The sequence below is a fragment of the Pipistrellus kuhlii genome, unplaced genomic scaffold (assembly GCF_014108245.1).
Source record: "Pipistrellus kuhlii isolate mPipKuh1 unplaced genomic scaffold, mPipKuh1.p scaffold_m20_p_1, whole genome shotgun sequence".
Lineage (NCBI taxonomy): Eukaryota > Metazoa > Chordata > Mammalia > Chiroptera > Vespertilionidae > Pipistrellus > Pipistrellus kuhlii.
The window spans coordinates 111,022,477-111,050,105 of NW_023425404.1; the positions used below are offsets into that span (position 1 = coordinate 111,022,477).

Genomic DNA, 27,629 nt, shown 5'->3' on the forward strand with positions numbered 1-27,629 from the left:
GTTTTGGTTACCAGGCAGCTTAGAACCAAATCAGGTCTTTAGTTACATCAGTTTTATTTATCTGATTATTAGTATAGTTGTTCCCTCCTCATCTTCCTCTTGTGGGGTTTAGAACTTCACCTCTTATCTCTGTTTCTTTGCGTGTTGATTTCATTCTCTCATACTACAGACTCTCTACCTCATGAGGCGGGAACGATGACTGCTGGCAGCTCTTGGCTCTCATCTTCCTAGCCCCTTCAACCAGAAGAAGGGGCTCTCTTGAAGAATCCTGGGAAGGACTCTGATTGGCCTGTCTTGGATCATGTACTCAACATCCCTGTGGCTGGAGTGGGGAGGGTACTATGAATGACAACCCTCACTAGAACTACATAGTTGGAGTCAGGGGTAAGAGAGTTTCCCTAAATCAGGGGATGTCCCTCATATTGGCTTTCAAAGTTCATTTTTCTATTTTTTTATTATTATAAAATTGGTCCCTTATTTGTAGGCTACCTCAAATCCTTTTCTAAAAAAACTAATGTAATAAATTTTCATAAAATACCACAGACTCCTTCCTGTTCATTCACTCTTCAAACCGTTATATTTGTCTCATAAGTCCAACATTCGATTGATTTTGTTAACTTTAAATGGTTATGTCTAAAATTTTCTTTCAGTTTTTATTCTACTTGATCTACTTTCAGCATTTAAAACTGATCAGTTGATCTTTCTTGCAAGAGTCTCTCAAGATTTCTGAGAAGCTGCTTTCTTCTCTGGTATCTTTAAATATTGCTTTTTTGGATTCCCATTTAGTATTCATTATTTCTTTAAGAGCTGAACTTACATGATTACTTTTCTGGCCTGTTTATTTGATTACTTCACTTGAGGTAAACTTAGGTATGCTTATATATGCCTCTAGGCATCTGTATCACCTGAATAACTTTTTTCTAGTCTGCAGATCTATATTTGCAGTTGCCTCCTGGTTATCTACTACTATTTAGGTATCACAGGCATCTTAAATGTAATTTATCTACTTCTCTAGCCTTATTTATTTATTTATTTTTGGTCTAGATTATTGCAGCAGTTTAAATTACTTATTTAATTTTTGATAAGATGATACAGTTCAAAATACACAGTGGAAGTTCTTCCTCCTAAATCTCTGTTATTTCCCCAGTTTTGTTTTCAAATTTCCCATTGTAATTTTTTTAAAAATTTATTTTACTGGCTTCTCTATGTATGAACATGCTTATATAAAAGTCTATTATGTAATAGACTTTTGTTTTTCTTTTTTACAAAAAGATAGCATATTACACATATAGTGAACTCCCTTTTCTGTTTCAAAATTTTCTTCTACAAAGCAAATATGATTATTGTTTCCAGATATACTGGAGTGTCTCTTAACTATTAGTGAAGGGAAGATGTCTTTTTCTTGTCCACGGTATTTTCACTAAAAGTATGTTATGTCCACTTACGAATTTAATTTTTGCATAGTATATGGCTGGATAAACACCTCCCACCCTCACCCCCAACACTAAAAATTCTAGTTCTGTAGTTATTCAATAGGGTTAGAAATTTTTGGTGGGATTTATCTAGAGCCAGTAGAAACTAAAGCTACCCTAATGTGATGTAAACTGTTCTTTTCCCAGTACCTCGTCCCTACTGCTCTGTTTTCACTTCCCCTACTCCATCTTCTACATAACTCTGAGTAAACTAAGAACCCCAAAATATTTTTTTACATGCTGTTCTCCAGAGATGATACTCTTTTAAGTGCTATGCTATAACATTCAAGAGAGTAACCAGAAGTGTTAAGACACATGTATATGTGACTATCTTCGTCTTGATATTTTAGATTAGGGTAAAAATGAAAATAGGAAATATAATATATCAGCTCTATGGATATTATAGTAAAATCTCAATATAACCTGACTGGCATGGCTCAGTGGTTGAGCGGTGACCTATGAACCAGGAGATCAATTTTCGATTCCCAGTCAAGGAACATACCTGGTTGGTGAGTTCTATTCCCTGTGGTGTGCTGGAGGCAGCCAATTAATGATTCTCATCATTGATGTTTCTATCTCTTTTTCCTTTCCTCTCTGAAATCAATTATATATATGTGTGTGTGTGTGTGTGTGTGTGTGTGTGTGTGTATGTATGTATGTATATGTATGTAATATCTCACTATAATGGACTAATTTGGGTGAGGGGGGATGTCCGTTAAAAGCCAAGTCTATTATATAATAAGAGGTTTTTCCGAATATTATGCTAAAAAATTGACAAATTAATTTACCTGATTTTACTTATGTATAATTAAAATTAAGTATGTATGAAAGTTTAATTTCATTACAGTAATTTTAAATTTATACTGATAGAGCTAGTAAATGAATACAATCACCTGTCACTGAGAGTAAACAAATACACATGGGTGGGTAGGGCATGGCTGGAACTGCTGCAGAAAGTCACTCCACCAATTACCACTGAAAATGCTGTATGGTCATGTGCTAATCATTCCCCAAACATTGTTTACAAGTGTTGAATCTTGGATTTAAATATAATGATTATAGTTCTAGATATGAAATTTTTTTAGGTCAATGAAATTAGTGTTTTTTTTTCCAACATAGGGACTATTCACTAAAATGCGTTTAAAAAATAATTTGTTAATTTAATTATAAGCAAATCTTGCTTAAAAGCATTTTAAAATTAATGGGGTGTTAATTTTCACATATGACATAAAACAAGAATATTTGTTCGTTAAATTTGATGTCTATTAAATTAAGCTCTGCAAAATTGAGGGTTTACTGTATTCCTTCATGGTTGGATCTTTTTGGAGGTTTATTAGTTTCTGCTATTGTATGTGTATGTTTTAAACCCCTTGTTCTTATTTTATTCTGTTTGTTTTTATAATATTTTTCTCTTTTAAATTTTATTTATTTATTAAATATTTTTATTGATTTTTAGAGAGAGAAAGGGAGAGGGAGACAGAAACATCAAGGATGAGAGAGAATCATAGATCGGCTGCCTCCTGCACACCCTCTACTGCGGACTGAGCCTGCAACCCAGACATATGCCTTGATTGGAAATCAACTGTGACCTCCTGGTTCATAGTCAATGCTCAATCCCTGAGCCAAGCAGGCCAGGCATTTTTTTTTTTTGAAAAAAATATTTCTTTATTGTTGAAAGTATTACATATGTCCTCTCTTTTGGGGGAAAAAAGGAGGATATTCTTCATATCTTTAAAGTTAGATGGAAATATTTTGATGAGTTGTATCTCAGTTCAGGAAAGTTTCATTTTACTTAGATTTTCTAGAAGTTTTTTACATCTTATTTGGTAACACATGACTAATAATTATGTTTAACTGCTTTTGCTAACTGATTTTTTGGGATAATCTCTGTGCTTTCTCTTCTAAACATATACCATCCTTTGGTCTTCTTTGATTTATGGATAATATATGTCAAAGTATGTTTGTATTATTTGAGCAAATAGTCATACCAGGTGTTACAGTTAATTCGAATTTTGTATTCAAAGAACACATGTTAATTTCAAGAGAAACATCAAAAGTGCTTTATTCAGCCCTAACTGGTTTGGCTCAGTGGATAGAGCGTCAGCCTGAGGTCTGAAGGGTCCTCGGTTCGATTCTGGTCAAGGGCATGTACCTTGGTTGTGGGCACACCCCCAGTAGGGAGTGTATAGGAGGCAGCTGAATCAATGTTTATTTCTTATCCACGTTTCTAACTCTATCCCTCTCCCTTCCTCTCTGTAAAAAAAATGCCAGGCCTACCTCAGGAGCGCCAGAGAGGCCATGAATTCCTTTTGGAAGTATATTTGAGCTTGCTTGGACACCATGAGCAAAAGCTCACCCTCCCAAGTTAAAAAAAATTTATGGACAAGAAGTTATCATTGAAATTAAATGGTGGCAGACAAGTCCAAGGAATATTGCAGGAATTTGATCACTTTATGAATCTTGTGATAAATGAATGTGTGGAGATGGCAACTGGTGGACAACAGAACAATATTGGAATGGTGGTTATACAAGGAAATAGTATCATGATGTTAGAAGCCTTGGAAGGAATGGCTGTAGTTACCAGAGAAATCAACTGCTTCCACACGTCCCCTCTCCACAGCACCTGTTTTGCTACAATATAAAAATAGAATCTTGTCCATTTTCACATTGAATTTTTGTTAAATAAACTTTCGTATTGATTAAAAAAAAACAGTGCTTTGTTCAAAGTAATGTCCACCGCTAGCTACACATTTCCCCCATCTTTCAGTTAATTTGTGGATACCATCCCAATAGAACTTTACTTGTTTTGAGGCAAACCATTCAGAGACCCAAGTTTCCACTTCGTATGTTTTGAAGTGCTGCACAGAAAGTGCTTGTGCCATCAATTGGAACAAGTGGTAATCTAAAGGAGCAAGGTCTGGTGAATATGGCGGATGGGTTAATACTTCCCAGGCAAGATGTTTTAATGTGTCTTTAACTGGTTTTGAAGTGTGTGATGGTATGTCATCATGAAGCAAAATTACTTTGCCGTGTCTTCTGGTCCATTCTGGTCATTTTACAATCAGAGTGGTTCAAATTGATTATTTGTTGTTGGTAGGTATCAGTATTAACAGTTTCTCACCTGGTTTTAGAAGCTCATAATACACCACACCTTCCTGATCCCACCAAACGCAGAGCATTGTCTTCTTTCCGAAGTGATTTGGCCTTGCAGTCGATGTTGATGGTTGACCTTGATCAACCCATGATTTTGTGCGTTTGGGATTCTCAAAATAAATCCACTTTTCATCGCTAGTCACAATTCGATGCAAAAAAGACTTTCTTTTCTGCCATTGAAATAACATTTTACTGATGACTTTTCGGTTTTCCATTTGTCTTTCATTCGGTTGATATGGCACCCATTTTCCTTCCTTTAAAATTGTTTGCTGAACAACATTTAATCTTTCTGCAAGTTGTTTTTGTGTTCGACACATCTTCATCCAATAATGCTTGTAATTGTTAGTCTTCAAACTTTTTTGGTTGACCTGAATGTTCTTTGTCTTTCACACTTCAAAAGCGTTTAAACCATTGTTCACAAGTATCTTAAATTGAAGCATGTTCACCATAAGCTTCCTGAAGTATACTTTAACTTTCAGCAGCACTTTTCTTCAAAATAAAGTAATGAATTAAAATTTGCTGCAGCCCTAGTTGGTTTGGCTCAGTGGATAGAGCGTTAACCTGCAGACTGAAGGGCCCCAGATTCGATTCCGGTCATGGGCACATACCTGGATTGCGGGCTCGATCCCCAGTAGGGGATGTGCTGGAGGCAGCCAGTCAATGATTCTCATCATTGATGTTTCTCTCTCCCTCTCCCTTTCTGAAATCAATAAAGAAATATATATTAAAAAAAACAAACCAAACTTGCTGCAGATGCTCTTTTTGGGCATGAAATTCGACATTTTTAAGCGTAAAAATATCTATGATGTTAATATCTTCAGAAACTTTGACTTAAGATGTTTTGAAACTTGCTGTCAATACAAATTATCATACATATCAAATTGAATATATATCAACATATGTGTAACTATCTATTGAAAAAATCTGCATTATTAACCTAGTATATTATAAGCTATGAAAGGATTAATACTTTAGTCTTTTTCAAAGACTCCTAGTTTCTTTGGGCCAACCCTGTGCATTTCATTTACTCTGTGTGTGTGTGTGTGTGTGTGTGTGTGTGTGTGTGTGTGTGATTTCCTTAACTTGTTTTTAGTTGTAAGATATGTGATTCCAAGAAAAGAGGGTATATCCACTATATGGACAGTTAAAATATTAAAGTGAATATTCACAACTTACCAAACTTAATAAGTAGAGCATTGTTCATACCTTTGACTCCTGTTGTGCCTCTCCCTGATTGCATTCCTGTTTGACAAAGGAAACACTTTCCTGATATCTGTATTAATTGAAACACTTTCCTGATTATCTGTATTAATCTGTATTAATATTAATCTGTATTTTATTTATTTTTTGAAAAGTAATTTAAAATTTTACTTAATACAAACATGGATGGTGTAATGCAAATATTCCATGTTTTTAAAAAAAAATTTCTTTAGCCGAAACCGGTTTGGCTCAGTGGATAGAGCATCTGTCTGCGGACTGAAGGGTCCCAGGTTCAACTCCGGTCAAGGGCATGTACCTTGGCACATCCCTGGTAGGCGGTGTGCGAAGAGGCAGCTGATCGATGATTCTAACTCTCTATCCCTCTCTCTTCCTCTCTCTAAAACACGTGTCAAACACAAGGCCCGCGGGCCAAATCCGTCCCGCCAGGCCTTGCAATGTGGCCCGCACCGCGCTGTCATCACTGCACTCCGCTGCGTTTCCGTCACAATGACAGTTTATGACTGTTCAGTAAACCATTCGGCCCGCGATTTAGGCTGGATTTTAGATTTTGGCCCCTTCTCTGATTGAGTTCGACACCCCTACTCTAAAAAGTCAATAAAACATATTAAAAAATTTCTTTATTAATTAAGGTATTACATATGTGTCTTTATTCCCCATTACCCCCCCCCCCCCAACTCCCCACTCATGCTCTCACCCCCCTGTTGTCTGTGTCCATTGGTTAGGCTTATACACATGCATACAAGTCCTTTGGTTGATCTCTCCTCCTTACCTCCACCCTTCCCTATCTTCCCTCTGAGGTTTGACTGACTGATCAATGTTTCTGTCTCTGGATCTGTTTTTGTTCATCAATTTATATTGTTCGTTATATTCCATAAAATACTGTTGAGATTCATCTATTTGATGCATGTAGATATAGTTGAGTAATTTTCATTGTTGTGTAATATTTTTCTTTTTTAAAAAAATATATTTTATTGATCTTTTACAGAGAGGAAAGGAGAGAGATAGAGAGCTAGAAACACCGATGAGAGAGAAACATCCATCAGTTGAGCCTCCTGCACACCTCCTATTGGGGATGTGCCCACAACCAATGTACATGCCCTTGACCGGAATCAAACCTGGGACCCTTCAGTCCGCAGACTGACGCTTTATCCACTGAGCCAAACCGGTTTCAGCTCCATTTTTAATTTGTTGAGGTACCGCCACACTATTTTACTTAGTGACTGCACCAATTTACTCTATCCACTGAGCCAAATCTGCTAGGGCATTAGGTTTTCATTTTTAAAAAAATAAGTATTTTATTGATTTTTTACAGAGAGGAAGGGAGAGTGATAGAGAGCTAGAAACAATGAGAGAGAAACATCAACCAGCTGCCTCCTGCACACCCCCAACTGGGGATGTGCCCACAACCAAGGTACATGCCCTTGACCGGAATCGAACCTGGGACCCTTGAGTCCGCAGGCCGATGCTCTATCCACTGAGCCCAACTGGTTTTGGCAGTTTTCATTTTTTAATTCTGATAAAATATACACAACAATGCATATATGCATGTTAACCATTTTTGAGTGTGTAATTCAGTGGCATTAAGTAAATTCACAATGATATATAACCATCATCAATGCCTTTATCCAGAACAAAAAAATATTTTAAAAATATAGTTGACATACAGTATTATATTAGCTTCAGGTGTACAGTATAGTAATTAGACATATATATGCCTTACGAAGTGATCACCATAAGTCTAGTACCCATTTGATATCAGATATAGTTATTATCATATCAATGACTATATATTTCCTATGGTATACTTTACATCCCATGACTAATTTAATAATTGGCAGTTTATACTTAATCCTATATTTTTTTGCCCATCTCTTCACCCCCATCTGGCAACCATCAGTTTGTTCTCCATATCTAGGAGTTTGCTTTGTTAGTTTATATTGTTTTTTAGATTCTACATCTAAGTGAAATCATATGATATTTATCTTTCTGTATGACTTACTTCACATTATATCCTATAGGTCCATCAATGTTGCTGTTGTTAGCAAGATCTCATTCTTTTTATGGCTGAATAATATTGCATATATGTATATATGATATGTATTTTATATATATAACACATATATATATATCATATCTATATCACATCTTTATTCATATATTGTTGGACATCTAAGTTGCTTCTATATATACTTATCTATCTATACAAATAAAGAAGTAATATGTAAATTGTCTGTTATGTAATGACACAGTAACGACTGTTCAACAGGCTGTGCGTGCATGGAGCACTTCTAGATCATCCTGCCCTACCCCTCCCCCAGCTCCCACAGGTAGCGGCAGTGGTGGCTCCTGAAGCGTGGCTCCCTCCCACCTTCCGTGGAAGTGGCACAGCTTGTGGAAGCTGTGGGCAGCCTACTGTGTGTGATACCTCATGCTGGGTCACTAGTTATAAATGCTGAAGTGAACACAGGGATGCATGTATTTTTTTGAACTAGTGTTTTCAATTTCTTAGGATAAATACCCAGTAGTGGGATTGCTGGGTCATATGGCAATTCTATTTTTAATTTTTTGAGGACTCTCATGCTATTTTCCATAGTGGCTGCACAAGGGTTCCTTTTTCTCTGCATCCTTGCCAACGTATTGTTTGTGTTCTTTTTGATAATAGCCATTCTGACAGGTGTAAGGTGTTACCTTATTGTGGTTTTGATTTTCATTTTCCTGATGATCAGTGATGTTGATTTTTTTTTTTTTATATAACGTCTTTGGAGAAATGTCTGTTCAGGTTCTCTGCCCATTTTTCAATTGGATTTGTTTTTATGTTTACTTGTATGAGTTCCTTACATATTTTGGCTAGTAACTTCTTATTGGATATATTGGCCTTCACCACCCTATTGTCTGTATCCTTAGGTAATGCATATATGCATTTAAGATATTTGATTGATCTCTTCCCAGTCCTCCTTCCCCTTCCCTCTGAGATTTGTCAGTCTCACTCTGATTCTATTAGTTTATTTTGTTTAATATATACCTTTTTCATTTATTTTGATTTAGATTCAGTTGCCATTTTATTGCTCATATTTTATCTTTTTTTCTTCCTTTTCTTAAAGCATGCCCTTCAACTTTTCATGTAATAATATTTTGGTAGTGGTGAACTCCTTTAGCTTTTTCTTGTCTGTGAAGCTCTTTATCTGATCTTCAATTCTAAATGATAGCTTTGCTGGGTAAAATAATCATGATCGTAGGTCCTTGCTAGTCATTTTGAATATTTCTTGCCACTCTTTTCTGGCCTGTAAAGTTTCTTTTGAGAAATCAGTTGACAGTTGTATGGGTACTCCTTAGTACAGGGGTCCTCAAACTTTTTAAAGTGGGGGCCAGATCACGGTCCCTCAGAGAGCTGGAGGGCTGGACTATATGAACTACTAATTCCTACCCACACTGCACATATCTTATTTCGCAAAAAGGTAACAAATACAATATAAATAAAATGAAGAACATTTATAAATAGATCACTTACCAGTATTTCAATGGGAACTGTGGGCCTGCTTTTGGCTGGGGCAGCATGCTGTCAGTCTCAATTCTTCCACAAAGAGACTTGGTCTAAGTCGTCCCCCCCCCCCCCCCCCCCCCCCCCCCCCCCCGCAGAATTTTGATTTCTCATATCAGCACCGAACACCTTCCCCCCAAAACTGGCAGAATTTTCCATATGGGCAATTCAGCACCGAACCCCTAACCTCCCCCCACCTCCCACCTGGCAGAATTTTGATTTCACATATCAGCACCGAACACCTTCCCCCCAAAACTGGCAGAATTTTCCATATGGGCAATTCAGCACCAAAGCCCTGACCTCCCAACCACCCCCCACCGCCCACCCCCCAACTGGCAGAATTTTGATTTCAGCACCGAACGCCCCCCCCCCCCCCAAGAGGAATTTTCATATGAGTCACCAACCCCCCACCCCCCAATTGGGCAGAAACCCCCCATCTGGCAAAAATTTCTTTCTATGGCACTTTCGACCGACCTTTGGTGAAGGCAGTGGAGGGAGAGGAGGAGAACCTCACTGACAGGCAGGCACAGCACACAGACACCACGTTGCCTGGGGGTGAAGCGGGCGCCTTTTTACATCATTGCCGCGCAGCACAGCACAGACGTGCCTGTGCGGCGGCACGTCGCACGCTCTGAGCCCCAGCAGGCACTGTGCTCTTAAAGAGGCAGAGGGGTCCGAGCGGCCGTGCAGTGACAGTGTATATGCAGGTCCTGGCGGCCGAAATGTAACACCTCGGCTGCGCTCACTGCCCAAAAAACCCGGCGGGCCGGATCAGACTCCTCTGCGGGCCGCATGTGGCCCGCGGGCCGTAGTTTGAAGACCCCTGCAGTAGGTAATTAACTGCTTTTCTCTTGCTGCTTTTTAGATTCTCTCTGTCTTTAGCCGTTGGCATTTTAATTATGTGTCTTGGTGTGCTTTTTTTTGAGTTCCTCTTGTTTGACTCTGCACTTCCTGAATGTGTAAGTCTATTTCTCCACCAGGTAGGGGAAGTTTTCTGTCATTTCTTCAAATAGATTTTCAATATTTTGGTCTCTCTCTTCTCCTTCTGGCACCCTCATAATGCGAATGCTGGTATGCTTGAAGTTGTCCTAGAGGTTTCTTACATTATCTTCATAAATTTTGGATTTTTTTTTCTTTTTTTCTTCTGATTGGGTGATTTTTGTTTCCTCATATTCCAAAACGTTGATTTAATTTTTGGAATCCTCTACTGTTGAATCCTATAAATTATTATTTATTTCAGGTAGTGTATGCTTATTTTCTGACTGGTCCTTTTTCATGTCTTTGGAATTCTCACTAAGATCCTTGAAAGTCTCATTAAGTCCCTTGATGTTCTCATTAAGATCCTTGAGCAACTTTATAACATTGAATTCTGTATCCAATAGTTTGCTTGATTCTGTTTCTGTTTCTTTAACCTGTGACATGTTTTTTTTTTAATCTCTGCATTTTGACTGCTTCTCTGTGTTTGTTTCTTTGTATTAGGTAGAGTTGCTATGTCTCCTGGAATTGGTATAGTGGCCTTGTGTAGTAGGTGTCTTATAGATCCCAGTGCCTCAGCTTCCCCAGTCACTTGAGCTGGGCACTCTAGGTGTTCTCCTTTCTGGGCTGTGTGCACTGTTTTGTTGTAGTTGAACCTTGATTGCTCACTGGGAAGAATTAACCTACAGGCCAATTGGCTGTGAGGACCAACTGCAACTATGTGGAAGAGCTGCTATGCGGGAGACACCGCTATGGAGCAGGACTTGGTGTTCACTGAGTCTGTCCCTTGAGTGTCGCTTGTGGATGTGTAGAGTTGTAATCTGGTTTGATCTGAAGCTGTCTACTGGGTGCTCTGGCTCTGGGGCTTCCTGGTATGTCCAAAGTCAGCCATGTCTAGGGTCCACCTGGTAGGAGATAGAGAGATTTGCAGATGCCGGCCTGCTATTGTATTGGGTTGGCCTGGCTTTGAGACAAGATAGGCTGGTGCTAGTGATAGGTCTTGGGCCTCTTACTGCTGCTTGCTTGAGAGATTTTAGAAAAGCCTGAAGCCTGAGCTGGGACAAGCCATCATATGGAAAAGCCACTGCAAACAGCTTGGGTGGGGCTGCAAATGGGATGGGGCGGGGTCTCAGGGATGGTTCCCCTAGGGTGGAGTGACCAATGTGAGCCAGGCTGATGGAAACTCAGACATGGCTGCCAATCAACCCTGGAATGGGGTGGTCTTAGCATGAGATGGGCTAGGTGTCAATACAGAAACAATCACTCACGTGAGCTCCCCCATTTGGCAGAAAGCTGCCTCTGAGTTCCTGCCCCGATGCCAGATAATCCAGTTCCTCACTGTTTGTTCCTGGGTCTCCTGATGCTGGAGCTTAGTGGATACAAGACCATGTACTGTATTTTTCGGACCATAAGACGCTCCGGACCATAAGACGCACCAGTTTTTAGAGAAGGGAAATGAAGAAAAAAAGATTCTGAAACAAATAGTGTCCTAAAATATTTTATGTGCATTAAAACCCAACATCACAGTCATAAACACATGTAATCAATCCTGTAAAGTAAACAGCAGCATTTAGAACCATTTTAGAGCCGGGCAAGCACACAGAGACCACACAGAGCCGGGCAAGTAAAAAAACTTTTTTTTAAAAGTATATGTGTAGGCTATATTTGGACCATAAGACGCAGGGACCTCCCCCCCCCCCCCCCCCCCACTCACACACACACACACTTCTGGGGGAAAAAAAGTGCGTCTTATAGTCCGAAAAATACGGTAAGTCTGTGCACTGGCCCTTTGGGAGGCTCTGCTTGGTCTCCAGCAGCCCGTGTGTCACTCATCCACAATAGTCATCACTATTTTTTATACCTTCCCAGCCCTGGAACCCTATACTGGGGATCTGGTGTGGGGCTGGGACCCCTTTCTTCCCAGGGAGGCCTCTGCAGCCGAGATATCCCTCCTGATTAAAAAGTCCGCACATGGGTTTCAGACCAGCTAGTTTTGCCCCTCCTATCAGTATTGATGTACTTTCCTTCTCTAGTTGTAGTACTTCCATTCAGCCACATTCAGGTTGTACTGAATGATGTTTGTTCTGTATTGTTGTAGTAATTTTGAGGTGGCTGTGGGAGTTGGTGAGTATTGGAGTTTACTTATGCCACCATCTTGGTTCTCCCACACAGTGCCACATTTTGGTGTGGATCAGATGTCTCTGTGGATGTTTTGGACAAGACCAAATATTCTGCAAGGATTTTGGGAATGCATTTTTCTACTTTTGTAAAATGTTGGCATTTTCAGTAGGGATTGCCTTGAATTTGAAGATCACTTTGGATAGTGGTGACATCTTAACAACATTGGATCTTCTGATCCATGAATATTTATTTATGTTATCTATACTTTCAGCAGCATTTTGTTGTTTTAGGTGTACAAATTCTTTGACTCCTTTGATAGTCTTATCCTAAGGTTTTTCTGTGTGTTTTTGATGCAATTGCTTCATTCTTTCTTCTTTGTCTTTTTTTATTTTGTTAATCTTCACCAGAGAATATTTTCTCCATTGCTTTTCAGAGAGAGAGTATAAGGAAAGAGGAAGGGAAGGGTTGGGGGAAGTGGGGGATGGAGGCTGAGAAAGGAGAGAGAGAAACATCTGGGTGAGTGATTTCACATCTACTGGGGATGGAAATTGAACCCGTAACTTAGGTATATGCTATCAGCCCTGTGACCTCAAATCACTGGCCAGGGCTCTTCTCCCCCTAGACAACCCCCGTATGCCCCCCCCCTTTTTTTTTTTAAATAAGGGAAAGTTTTTTTAGAAAGTCACAGAGGTAGTTTGGCTGGTATGGCTCAATGGTTGAGCATCGACCTATGAAGCAGGGGATCACAGTTAGATTTCTGGTCAGGGCACATGACTGGATTTCAGGCTTGATCCCCAGTAGGGGAAGTGCAGGAGGCAGCCAATCTATGATTCTCATCATTGATGTTTCTCTCTCTCTCCCTCTTCCTTCCATTGTGAAATCAATAAAAATATATTTAAAAAGGAAAGTCACAGAAGTAGGAGTGGTAGAAAAAATGGGCTCAGAAAACTACCGTATAGTGGCATAGAAAAGGCCCATGAAGGTAGGAAAGTAAAGGTATCTTGCCTGGAGGGGAAAAAGAGGAGGAGGGGAAAGGGCGTGTGGATTTGATGGGAGGGAGCACTATGTAATAGCTTTCTTAATTTTCTTTTTGTATTGTTTATTTGCATTTATTTTAATATTAAGCCTTTTAGTCAAATGTAGAGACATGCAGTTGTAATAAATAATACAAAGACATCTTCTCTCATTTACCCAGTTTCCCCATTGCTAACATCTTGTATAACTATAGGACAGTATCACCACCAGGATATTGAAATTAATATAGTTAACAGAATAATTCCATCACTACAAGGCCCTTTTTTATAGCCACACCTGATTCTTTATTGCTACCAGGCTTAGTCATTGGTAACCACTAATATGTTCTCCAGTTTTGTAATTTTGTTATTTCAAGGATGTTATATAAATGGAATCACAGAACACATAACTGGGATTGGGTTTTTTCGCTCAGCATAATTCTCTGGTGATTCATCCAAGTGGTTAAATGTATTAGTGGTTTGCTCCATTTTATCCTTGCTGTTCTTGTTATTAGTAGAACACTAAGGAACAAACCACAGTTTGTTTAACCATTCATCTGCTGAAAGATACCTCAGGTATTTCTATCAATAGTTGGTAGCTATTATGAATAACACTGTTATAAACATTCATGTGCAGGCTTTTGTGTGAACATAAGTCTTCATTTCTCTGGGATGCATGTTGTTACACAGTTGCTGAGTTGTATGGTGGTTGCATGTTTAGTCTTTTTTTTTTTTTTTAGTTTTTTTTAAAGAATTTTCCAAAATGACCTGGCTGGTATGGTTCAAGGTTTGATTCCCTGTCTGGATACATATCTATGCTGTTGTTTCCATTCTGAGTTGGGAGCATGCAGGAGGTAATTGATGGACATTTCTTTTTTCCTCCCCATTACCTCCTCTCTCCCTCCCTCCTCTTCCTCTCTCTAAAATCAATAAAATGAAATTTAAAAATTGCCAAGATTTTGTATAGAGTGAGTGTACCATTTTACATTTCCATCAGAAATCTGTGAGCAATTCAGCAAAAATCACAATTTTGTTGAATTCCAGCATGTGACCTTTATTCTTTTTATTTAGTAACTAGAGGCCCGGTGAATGAAATTTGTGCATGGGTAGGGACCCTAGGCCTGGCCTGCGATCAGGGCCAGTCGGGGCCTTCCTTTGTTCAGTGCTGCCCCCTGGTGGTCAATGCATGTCATAGTGAGTGGTTGAACTCCCGAGGGGACAATTTGCATATTAGCTCTTTATTATATAGGATTTTAATAGGTGTGTAGTGCTGTCACATGTGTTTTAAAAAAATGTATATTTTATTGATTATTTTTTTACAGAGAGGAAGACACATTGATGAGAAATGTCGATCGCTGCCTCCTGCACACCTCCTACTGGGGATGTGCCCGCAACCAAGGCACATGCCCTTGACTGGAATCAAACCCTGGGACCTTTCAGTCCGCAGACTGATGCTCTATCCACTGAGCCAAACCAGTTAGGGCCACATGTGGCTTTAATTTGCATTTATCTAGTGACTTATGATGTGCTTATTCGCTATCTTTCTTTTAACCCTCACCTGAAGATATCTTTTCTTTTTTTTTTTTTAATGAAGCTTTAAAAAATATTTTTATTGATTTCAGAGAGAGGGGGAGAGAGAGAGAGAGAGAGAGAGAGAGAGAGAGAGAGATCCATGATGAGAGAGAATCATTGATTGGCTGCCTCTTGCATGCTTCACACTGGGAATTGAGCCCACAACCTGGCATGTGCCCTGACTGGGAATTGAACTGTGACCTTATGGTTCATAGATCAAGACTCAACCACTGAGCCGTATCAGTCAGACTGAGGATATTTTCCCCATTGATTTCTAGAAAGATTGGAAGGATGGCAGAGGTGGAGAACAACCTGTATGTGAGAGAGACACATTGATTAGTTGCTGCCTCCTAGTCTCTGTGGGAACCCGAAACTGAGATTCATGCTTTTTTAAAAAAAATATATTTTTATTGATTTTAGAGAGGGAGTGAGAGGGAGGACAGATAAAACATCAATGATGAGAGAAAGTCATTGATTGGCTGTCTCCTGCATACTCTTTAGTGGGGATTGAGACCGCAACCCTGGGCATGTCCCCTTGACTGGAATGGCTTTAGTCCGCAGGCCGATGCTTTATCCACTAAGCCAAACTAACTAGGGTGCAAGGTGCATGCTCTTGATCAAGAATCGAATCCACAATCCTTTGGTTCTTGGGCCAATGGTGTAACCATGGAGCAACTGGCCAGGGACATTTTGGTCAAATGTCTGTTTATGACTTTTGCCTGCAAAAATAAATAAATAAACAAACAAACAAATAAATAAATAAATCAGAGAGAGAGAAACATGCATGTGAAAGTGAAGCATCGTTTGCCTCCTACATGCTCTCTCCTAGAGATTGAACCTGAGACCTGGGCATGTGCCCTGATCAGGAATCAAGCCAGTAACCTTTCTTTCAGTGCACAGGACATTGCCCAACCAACTTAGTTACACTGGCCATGGGACTTTTGCCTGTTTTCTAACTTGTTTTTTGCTTGCTTGCTTACCTGTTTATTTGTTTAGAAAAGATATATTTTGAATTAGCTTGCTGGACTCAGTTTATTTTAGATACTCAGATTTCGTTGGTAACATTCAAAAGCTCATTGTTTGAGCCAAACATATGCCTTCTTCTCTCCCTCGGGCTCAGAGTGAAGAATGAAGCCTCATCAGTCCTTGCTGCCCTCACTGTCCCCATACTCTTTGTTCCTTCTTCAATCTTCTGGTGCATTCATGGTTCCTTTGTATATGTAATTTCTCCCTCAAATAGTGACTTTGCCATCATTTCCTTTTTTTTTTTTTTTTTTAAATTGCAGAGCTTAAAAGTTCTTATTTGATATGAATGCTTTGTCAAGTCTGTGATTTGCTCTTTATTTTTCCCAGTGCTGGAACTTGTGTTTTTCCTCCTAATGGGCTTGTTTTTATATAGGTTTTAATTTTGTTGAAGTTCAGTTTATGAATTTTTCTTTTTATGGGTCATGCTTTTGTTTTAAAATCTAATAACTCTTTTTTCCACCAAATTTCCTGTTTTCTTTTAAAAGTTTTATAGTTTTATGCTATACACTTAAACTTGAGATAATATATTTATATTTATATATATATATATACACACACACACACACACACACACACACACACATACATACACACACACACACACACACACACACACAAGCCTAAGTGACCAAATGACCATTTGACTGGTTGCTATGATGTGCACTGATGACCTGGGGGCAGATGCTCAACGCAGGAGCTACCCCCTGATTGTCAGTGCGCTTCCACAGCAGAAGTGCCGCTCAGCTGACAGGCGCCAGATGCTGGGCTCATGGGTGGCGAGTGCTGCTATGGCAGCACAAGCCTCTCCTGCCTCCATGGCAGCGTGCTACCAAACTGCAGTGGCAGCAGGCACAGTGGGTCCAGAATGAGCGGGATGAGTGGGAGTGGCACCTGGCCCAGGCTCCTCCCCAGCTGTGTGCCACTTTGTGCACTACTACATCCCGAGAGGGGTCCCGGATTGCAAGAGGGTGCAGGCCAGGCTGAGGGTCCGTACCAGTGCACAGATCTGTGCACTGGGCCTCTAGTATTTGTATAAGGTGTGAGACTCAGGTGAAAGGTTTTTGTGGGTTTTCTCCTGTAGGTGTCTAAATGCTCAATGCTATTTGCTGAAAAAATTTCTCTGGCAGCTTTATATAGCTGGGATTTTTAAAGCATTTTCCTGGTTTTCTGTTCTGTTCTATTGATCTTGAATCTGTAGTTTTGTCTTGCCAAATTTGGGAATTTTTCAGCTGTTATTTATTTGAGCACTTTTCCAGTCCTCCCTTATTTCTTCTCTCTTTTTTGGGACACTGATGATTAAAAAGCATGGCTGCTTTTTTGTTAGGGTCCCAAAGATCTGTGAGACTGTTTATTTTTATTCAGTCTTATTTTCTCTCTGAAAGTTACATTAGGTAACTTTCTTTAAAAAATATTTTTTATTGATTTCAGAGAGGAAGGGAGAGGTAGAAGGGATAGGAACGTCAATAATGAGAGAGAATCATGTGTCAGCTGCCTCCTGCATGTCCCTTACTTGGGATTGAGCCCACAACCCAGGCATTTGCCCTTGACCAGAATCGAACCCAGGACCCTTCAGTGCACAGGCTGATGCTCTATCCCACTGAGCCAAACCAGTTATGGCACATTATGTTTTCTGGTTCACTGGTTCTTTTAATCTCTTGCCTTTATATTGATATTGAGGTCATCCGTTGAGCTGTTTATTTTGCTTATTGTACTTTTCAGTTCTAAAATTTCCATTTGTTTTCTCTATGTCCTCAATTTTTGCTGAGACTTTTTGCTTTTCATTTGTTCTTTGCTTAATCATTTTTATAATGGCTGCTTTAAAATTTTCAGATAATTCTAATATCTCTGTCAAAAGTTAAAATTACAAATTTCTCACTGTTGGCATCTGATTGTCTTTTTCAATTCAGTTCAAAATCTTCCTAGTTCTTGGTATGACAAATGTTTTCATGAAACCTGAACATTTTTGGGACTTTGCATCTTATATAAGCTGTTTTAGTTTGCTTTCTTTGGCATTTGTCTCACCAGGGAAGAGAACGGGTGCTATCTCTTTATGCTAGGTAGGAGATGAATTTCAAGTGTCCTACTTGGCCTCTGTTGACATTTATGGGAAGTTGGTTGTTATTGCTGAGTAGACTTGGGACTTATGGCTCCCTATCTGATCTCAAAGGATGTGGCCCCATTTACTCTGTGTGTTGGTGAAAGTCCTGACTTCTTGTTAGACCCTCTCTGACACCACATCTGTGGAGACACAGGGTGGTGGTTCCCTCTTAACTGCTGGATGAGGATGGAAGTTCAGACTTCCCATTTTGTCTCCATTGACAACAGAGGGGGAAGTTCTCATAACAAGCCAGTAAACATGAAAGTTCTGATTCCCTACTTAATCTATTTTTACACTACCCCCGTAGGAGTTTTGGGATGACTCATAGTCTCACAAAGGTGAATATTTATGTTCCCCACTCAACCACTCAAGGCATAGATATGGGGAATTTTTTTGTGTGTGATGTGGAGTGCTTCTGTTTTAAAAAGTGTACTTTCTAATATTCCTCCTACCCAGTTGCTTATCTAGAGAGAGAATGCTATGTTTGTTGGTGTTTCCAAGGTACTGACTTCTTCCATTTCAAGAATGGAATATATTAGGTAAAGAGAAAACTCAGGGAACTCACTGCTCTATTGTTCCTTGAGTCCTGTTTTCTCTGCCTAATTTGCCTTCTTAACCACCTTTTAAACATATTTGTTTTATTTATAACTAGAGGCACAGTGCACGAAATTTGTGCACAGGGGTCTGTGTCCCTCAGCCCAGCCTGAATCCTCTCCAATCTGGAACCACTCGAGGGGTGTCGAACTGCCCTTTTAGGCGTGATCCCAGGGATCCTACTGGGATTGGGCCTAAAAGAGCAGTTGGACATCCCTCTCACAATCCACAACTGCTGACTCCCAACTGCTCACCTGCCTGCCTTTCTGATTGCCCCTAACCGCTTCTGCCTGCCAGCCTGATCACCCCCTAACCACTCCCCTGCCAGCCTGATTGATGCCTAACTGCTCCCCTGTCAGCATGTTTGCCCCCAACTTCCCTCCTCTGCTGGCCTGGTCACCCCTAACTTCCCTCCTCTGCAGACTAGATTGTCCCCAACTGCTCTCTCTTGCAGGCCTGGTCCCTTCCAACTGCCCTCCCCTGCTGGCCATCTTGTAGTGGCCATCTTGTGTCCACATGGGGGCAGAATCTTTGACCACATGGGAGCAGCCATCTTGTGTGTTAGAGTGATGGTCAATTTGCATATTATTATTTTATTTGAAAGGATGTTCACAGTTTTTGTTTGTACTTAGGAGGAATAGGAAAAAGTACATCTACTTCATCCTTTCAGAAATGAAGTCTAGCCGGGACCGGGTTGGCTCAGTGGACAGAGTGTCGGCCTGTGGACTGAAAGGTCCCGTGTTCGATTCCGGTCAGGGGCATGTACCTTGGTTGCGGGCACATCCCCGGTGGGGGTGTGTGCAAGAGGCAGCTGGTCGATGTTTCTCTCTCATCGACGTTTCTAACTCTCTGTCCCTCTCAATTCCTCTCTGTGTAAAATCAATAAAATATATTAAAAAAAAAAAGTTAGAAGAAATGAAGTCTAGCCTTTGATTTCATTGAGTTTGCACTATTTTCTTTTTTTTTTATTTCATTGTTTTCTGCTCTGATACCCCCTCTCACTTCCTGCATGCTCCCTACTGGGATCAAGCCCTCAGCCCGAGCATGTGCCCCAACCAGGAATCGAATCATGACCTAATGTTTCATGGTTGATGCTGAGCCACATCTCTTCTAGTTTATTAAGGTACAAGATGAAATCACTGATTTGAGTTCTTTTCTAATATAGGCATTTAGTGCTATAAATTTCTCCCTCAATTATTGCTTTAATTTTCTTCCACAAATTTTGGTTTTAATTTTATTTATTTAGATATTTTTTATTTCTTCTTTGACCCATTGCTTACTTTAGTATATTTAGATTCTAAATATTTAGGGATTTTACATTGATTTCTAAAATTGGTCAGAGAAAATTTTTTTATGTTATGACCCAAAACTTATTTTGAGTTGTTTCAAGGCCTGATTATGATCTGTCTTGGTGAGTGTTTCATTTGTCCTTGAACAGAATGTGTATTTTAGTTTGTGTAAAGTGTTTTATAAATGTTACTTCATATCAATTTGGTTGTGGATATTCTGGTAGATAATATTGTTCAAGGATCTGAATCTAAATTACTGATTTTCTGAATACTGCTTCTATCAGTTATTGAGAGTGTTCTTTTGAAATCTCTAATTGTAATTGTGGATATTTAAATTTCTTCTTGTAGTTATTTTTTCTTTCTGCATTTTGAAGCTGTTATTCAGTGAGTAAATATTTAGAATTTCTGTATCTTTTTAATGAGTTAAACCCTTTATCTTTGTGAAATGGCCCTCTTTTTTGATTTTTAGATCTACTTTACATGATAATATAATCATTTCAATTTTCTTTTGATTTTGCAGTATGTAATATGACCTTTTTCTCTGGCTGCTTTTTAAAGATTTTTGCTTTATCTGGTTTTAAATAATTTGATCATGATATGTTGTGCTTTACCTTGTTTTAGGTTTCTGTTGCTTAGTGTTTATTTAAAGAGTACATAGTTCTGTGTTGATAATTATTATTTTTTTAAAATATATTTTATTGATTTTTTTCACAGAGAGTAAGAGAGGGATGGGGAGAAACATTGATGAGAGAGAATCATCAATCAGCTGCCTCTTACCACACCCCTTACTAGGGATGTGCCCGCAACTAAAGTATAATACATGCCATTGACCGGAATCGAACTGGGACCTTCAGTCCACAGGCCTATACTCTATCCACTGAACCATACCGGTTTCGGCTGGGTTGATAATTATTAAACTAGAGGCATGGTACACGAAATTTGTGCACAGGAGGGGGGGCGAGTGAGGAGGGGAACAGACGGGACGGACAGGAAGGACGGGACAGACGAGGACGCATGTCTCTCAGCCCAGCGTGCACCCTCTCCAATCTGGGACTCCTCAAGGGATGCCTGATTCTCCGTCTACCAGGATCGGGCCTAAATGTGCAGTCGGACATCCCTCTTGCAATCCAGGACTGCTGGCTCCCAACTGCTTGCCTGCCTGCCTGATTGCCCCTAACGACTTCTGCCTGCCAGCCTGATCACCCCCTAACCACTTCCCTGCCAGCTTGATTGATGCCTAACTGCTCCCTGCTGGCTCAGTTGCCCTTAACTGTCCTCCCCTGCCGGCTGGTCACCCCTAACTACCCTCCCCTGCCAGCCTGGTCACCCCTAACCACCCTCCCCTGCCGACCTGGTCCCCCCCAACTGCCCTTCCTTGCAGACCTGGTCCCTCCAACTTCCCTTTCCTGCAGGCCTGGTCACCCCTAACTACCTCCCTTGCAGGCCTGGTCCCCTCCCCCCCCAACTGCCCTCCCCTGCAGGCCTGGCCACCCCCCCCCCCCCCACACACACACAATTTCCCTTCCCTCAGACCTGGTTGCGCCCAACTACCCTCCTTTGCCAGCCTGGTCACCCCTAACTGCCCTCCCCCGCTGGCCTGATCATCCCCAACTGCCTTCCTTTGCAGGCCTGGTCCCTCCTAACTGCTTTTTCTTGCTGGCCATCTTGTGGTGGCCATCTTGTGTGTTGGTGTGATGGGCAATTTGCATATTATTTTATTAGATAGGATATGGCAAATTGTTGGCATTATTTCTTCAGACTTTTGTTTTTTGTATTTATCTCCTGTGTCTCCAATTACAAGTATTTTGGTCTCTTGAAGTTATCTCACTGCTAATTTTTGCTTTGTTCCTTTTTTAAGGTATTTTTTCCCTCTGAGTTTTAATTTATTTAGTTAGTATTACTTGGTTTCATGTGCTGTAAATCTCATACAGTATTTTTTTTATCTTAGACCGTGTAATTTTCATCTGTAAGTTTCCAATGTTTTTTATTCTTGGATGTATTTACTTTTTTTTTTTTTTTTTAAATATATTTTATTGATTTTGCACAGAGAGGAAGGGAGAGAAATAGAGAGTTAGAAACATCGATGAGAGAGAGTCATCGATCAGCTGCCTCTTGCACACCCCCCACTGGGAATATGCCCGCAACCAAGGTACATGCCCTTGACCGGAATCGAACCCGGGCCCTTCAGTCCCCAAGCCGACGCTCTATCCATTGAGCCAAACCGGTCTCGCGGATGTATTTACTTTTAACATGTTTAATGTTTCCTCTAGTTTCTTGAACATATGGAATGTATTCATAATAATTGTTTTAAAGGACTTGGGTGCTGGCTGTCATGGCTCAGTGGTTGAGCATCGATCTATGAACCAGGATGTCATGGTTCGATTCTCCATCAGGGCACATAGCCGGGTTGCGGACTAATCCCTAGTGCTGGGTGTGCAAGAGGCAGCTGATTGATGATTCTCTCTCATCATCGATGTTCCTATCTCTCTCCCTTCATCTCTGAAATAAAAAATATATTTTAAAAAAAGGACTCGGGTAATAATTCTGTGTTATTTTAAGTTTGGGCTGAAACCAGTTCAGCTCAGCCTGTGGACTCAAAGGTCTCAGGTTCGATTCCGGTTAAGGGCATGTACCTTGGTTGCAGGCATATCTCCAGTAGGGGGTGTGCAAGAGGCAGCTGATCAATGTTTCTCTCATCGATATTTTAATTCTCTATCCCTTTCTCTTCCTGTCTGTAAAAAAATCAATAAAATATATTTAAAAAAAAGATTGATTTGACTGGCTGGTTTTTGTTTCATTAGGGGTATAATTTTCTGTATCTGGGTATGTCTTTATTGACTTATAGTATAGTCATTATGAATTTTTACTTGTTTGTTTCTCTGTTTTAGTGTGTCTAAAAATATATATATATATTTTACTTTGTTCTATGACAGATTAAGTTACTGGAAAAGTACCTTTTAGGTTTTGTTTTGGTTTTGTTTGACAGACCAGAGCCATGTTTAGAGTTAAATTTTCCCTCCTCCTGAGGCATTACCCTTCTTAATACTCTGATGTGATATGAATTACTAGGTTTTGCATCCTGCCTTTTGGGAACAGGCATTATCTGCATCCTTGTATGAATTCTGGGTGCTATTACTTCTAAATCTTTTAGTGGTTCTCTCCCTAGCCTCGAATAGGTCTCTCACATGCAAGTACTGATTAGTTACTCAACATATTCTAGGATCAGCCTCTGTAGATCTCTTCATTTTTCTCTCTCTCCTCAGCTCTCTACTCAGTGCTGGTCTCCCTTGTGAGGTCTAGCCACCTTGGCTTCCTTGGACTCGCAGCTCCATTTCCACAACTTGGGGAGACAGGCCCTGCCTGGGTTTCTTCTCTCTGTTCCACCGCCTGGAAACTCTCAAGGCAGTAAGCTGGCAAATGTATGGCTCATGTCATTTGTTTCTTGTCTCCAAGAATCACTGTCTTTCATTATTTGTTGTCTAAAAACTTTAGTGCTGATTTTTCATACATTTTGTTAGGTTTTTATTATTTCATACACAAGGCTAAATCTGGTCCCTTTTACTCCCATCTTGACTAGAACTAGTTTTATTTTGCATTTTTAATGGCTAGTGATATTTAGTACATTTTATTTGCTTATTGATCATTCATGTGTTTTCTTGTATAAAGAATTTGTTCAAACCTTTAGCCCTTTTCCTTCTTTCTCTTATTTTTTTTTTTTTCTTTGTTTGTCCCCGCCCCCTCCCCCCCCCCCCCTTTTTTTTTTTTTTTTGAGTTGAAGAACTTCTTATATGTCCTGGATATGCCAGTCTTTTGTTAGATAAAATATTTTGTAAGTACTCTCTTCAAGTCTGTGGTTTTCTATTTTCTTAACTGTGGCTTCTAATGAGAGAAATATTTTAAGTATAATTTATCAGTTTTTTCTTTTATAGTTATTGCTTACTGTGAGCTAAGACACTTTTGGCTAACCCTGAAGTCATGAAGGTAATTTTCTCAAAAACTTTGTTTTTTGCTTATTTATATTTAGGTCTGATGCATCTCAAATTAAGTTTTCTGGTTTTATTTTTTCAGAATGAATATCTAATTGTTTCTGCACTGTTTGTTGAAAAAAGTCTCCTTTTTTTCCATTGGATTGCATAACATAACATGGCTGCATAAATGAGCTCTATTTTAGGAATCTTTATTCTGTTTCATTGATCTGTTTGTCCTTATAGCGTTTACCACATTATTTTGATTATTCTTCACTGTATAGGAAGTCTTTTAGTCAGATTTGCAAACCCTTTAACCCTTCTCATCTTTTCAAGATTGCTTTGCATATTCTAAGTTCTTAGTACTTCCATATAAGTTTTAATATTAGTTTTTCCATTTCCAGAAAGGCTGATGTGATTATGATTACAATTGCTTTGAACCTATAGATCTTTTTGAGGAGAATTGACATGTTAATAACAATGTTGAATCTTGCTATTTACTAGCATGGTCTAGCTCTCCATTTATTTAGGTCATCTTGGTTTTTATTTTACAAGCAGTATTTTATGATTTTTAATCTTTGGTTTTATATGTCTTTTAAAATTATTTTTATTTTAAAATATTTTATATAATTGTGTAAGTGTTTTTTAAAAGAACAAATTTTATTGAGTTTTTACAGAGAGGAAGAGAGAGGGATAGAGAGTTAGAAACATCAATGAGAGAGTAGCATTGATCAGCTGCCTCCTGCACACTTCTCACTGGGGATGTGCCCACAACCAAGGTACATGCCCTTGACTGGAATCGAATCTGGGACCCTTGAGCCCTCAGACCAACGCTCTATCCACTGAGTGAAACCGGTTAGGGCGTGTAAGTGGTTTTAAATAATTCAGTTTGTAATTATTTGTTGTTAGTATATGGAATTAGAATTGACCTATGTATATTGACCTGTGTCATACAATCATACTTAACTTACATTGATTCTATGAGATTTTTGGTGATAACTTAGCTTTTTCTAGTAGATGATAATGTCATAAAACTTTACCTCTTTCCAATTTGTATATTTCTAAACAATTTCCTCCTTTATTGCATATACTTAAATTTTGTTCCCATTCATTGGGGAAAACATTCAGTTTTGCATTAATTATGATGTTAGCTCTAGGCTTTTTACTGATGATTGTTTCCAGTTTGTTTTAAATATTGATTTCACTATTATTAAGAATCAGAAGGACTGCCATTGAAAAGGTAGTTTGTTATATATTCAAAGATCCCTAGAGGCGGAGTTACACCACGGAAGCCATATGGGTTAGTTAGGAGGCAGAAGGAGCAAAAGTAAAAAAGTAAAGGCAGGAACATTTATTTTGGTTTCTGTGGGAAGAAATCGTCAAGGAATGGTCATCAGATTTAGGATTATCTAGTTCGAATAATTTCAAGGATTCTGGGGGCATAGGGACTTTGTCTAGTTGTCTGGTACCTACCTAGCCCTGCAGTGATCAGGGCAGAGGAATATAGTGGCTGGAGTATAAAATAGATAAAGATGGTTGGAGGTATGGGCTCTGGAATGTTTGCTTTGCATATAAAGTTGTTCCATAAAACTGTATACATACTTTATCAGCTGATAGCTCAATTTTGAAAATGAAATGTATTTTAATAAATACTGCCTTTATAATTATAGGGGGGACAGCCTATATTTGAAAACTAGTTGAGGAGTTGGTTTGCTATCTCCAGGAATTAGCCAGTCTTCGGAGGGTGGGGCAGTTTCTCTAGCATCAGCAGGCCCCAAAGTATCAAATATCAAGATGAAAAGATAAGATTAATATATAGGTTGAGTAAGATCTCTTCTGTTCCTAGTTTTCTGGCAGGTTATACCTGGAGACACACACACACACACACACACACACACACTAAAGGCCCAGTGCATAAAATTTGTGCACGGTAGGGTCCCTAATGGTTGTTAGCTGCTGGCCAGGTACACCCATTCTTCCTGCAGCTGGCCCTGTCCCCTGGTCCAATTCCCGGATGAATTCCCTGTCAAGGGGACAATTTGCATACTCCTCTTTTATTATATAGAATATTAGAGGCCCAGCGCACGATTAAATCGTGGGCATGTGGGGTTCTCTAGGCCTAGCCTGCCTGCCCCACTGACCCCTTTACTTCTCAACCACCTTGGAGGCTCTCAGTCTTTTGAGCCACATTCTGAAGCCTGAACCTCACAACTGGGTGAAGGTGGAGAGAGCCACTTTACCCTCACCAGGAAATTGAAGTCTTAGGGTATGTGTGACCTGCCTGTGGTCTCCCAGAATAAGTTTCCTCTGAGTTCAGCCTACATTCCATGACCCCCAAGTCTGAGAAAGGTAGGGACTCAGAAGCCTTTTTATATATTTTTTAGAACCCCCTTTAAAATATGGAATCATTTGAGTCTCCCTCTTCTCCAAACCTGGTCTTTCCTTCCCAATGAGACAGCTCTGGCTGCAGCTCTGCTCTGCATTCCCTCCCACTGAGCCTGTCCTATTCCTTCTATTCCAAGTGCTCAGGTCACCCCTCTGCCCCCATGTCAGGGGCATATTCTACCTCCTCATTGGCTGCCTCCTGGTAATGGATTGTGATGGTGTGAGCACATCACTGCATGATGGTGTGAGGGCCACCAAGGCTTTTATTTATAGGACTAGAGGCCTGGTGTGTGTGTGTGTGTGTGTTCCTCAGCCTGGCCTGCACTCTGTCCAATCTGGGACTCCTTGGGGGATTGGGCCTAAACTGGCAGTCAGACGTTCCTCTCACAATCCAGGATTGCAGGCTGCCAACTGCTCACCTGCCAGCCTTCCTGATTGCCCCTAACCGTTTCTGCCTACCAGCCTGATCACCCCCTAACCACTCCCCTGCCAGCCTGATTGATGCCTAACTGCTCCCCTGCCAGCCTGGTCACCACTAACTGCTCTTCCCTGCCAGCCTGATCCCCCACAACTGCCCTCCCCTGCATGCCTGGTCCCCCCCAACTTCCCTCATAACCAACCTGCTCACCCCTAATTGCCCTCCCCTGCCAGCTTGATTGCCCATAACTGCTCTCCCCTGCTGGTCTTGCCGGCCTCCCCCTGCAGGTCTGGGTCCCCCCACATTGCCCTCCCCTGCAGGCCTGATCACCCCTAACTGCCCTCCCCTGCATGCCTGGTCCCTCCCAACTACCCTCCCCTGCAGGCCTTGTCACCCTAATTGCCCTTCCCTGTAGGCTTGGTTCCCTCCAACTGCTCTCCCCTGCAGACCTGGGTCCCCTTCTCCCCAACTGCCCTTTCCTGCAGGCCTGGTTACCCCCTACTTCCCTCCTCTGCCAGCCTGGTTACCCCTAACTTCCCTCTCTTGCAGGCTTGATCACCCAAGCTGCCCTCCCTTACAGACCTGGTTTCCCCTAACTGCTCTCCCCTGCAGGCCTGGGTCACCTTCAACTTCCCTCTCCTGCCGGCCTGGTACTCCCCCACTCCTCAACTGCCCTTTCCTGCAGGCCTGGTCGCTCCCAACTTCCCTCCCTACTGCCCTCCCCTGCTGGCCTGATTGCCCACAACTGCATTCCCTTGCAGACCTGGCTTGTCCCAACTACCCTCCCCT

General features: G+C 40.5%; 2 protein-coding genes across 13 annotated transcripts in view; both read left to right on the plus strand.

Moving 5' to 3' along the window:
• The window catches only part of MLLT10 (MLLT10 histone lysine methyltransferase DOT1L cofactor), a 227,516-nt gene that overhangs the window by 20,391 nt on the left and 179,496 nt on the right, over positions 1 to 27,629 (plus strand). Inside the window, exon 1 of one of the 12 annotated variants that reach the window (XM_036459742.2) lies at positions 195 to 384. The exons of 10 other annotated variants lie outside the window; for them this stretch is intronic. Coding sequence is in view for 1 of the 2 variants with exons in the window: in XM_036459714.2 (XP_036315607.1) it covers positions 24,048 to 24,053 (6 nt within the window). In the remaining variant the exon portion in view is untranslated. Of the gene's footprint in view, positions 1 to 194; positions 385 to 24,001; positions 24,054 to 27,629 lie in introns of those variants that run through there. One more of the 12 variants, XM_036459714.2, reaches the window with a different exon arrangement.
• LOC118731312 (small nuclear ribonucleoprotein G-like) lies at positions 3,740 to 4,170 on the plus strand. Its single transcript, XM_036459816.2, has one exon. It carries the CDS (start codon positions 3,851 to 3,853, stop codon positions 4,112 to 4,114), a length of 264 nt encoding a protein of 87 aa, XP_036315709.1. The 5' UTR covers positions 3,740 to 3,850; the 3' UTR covers positions 4,115 to 4,170.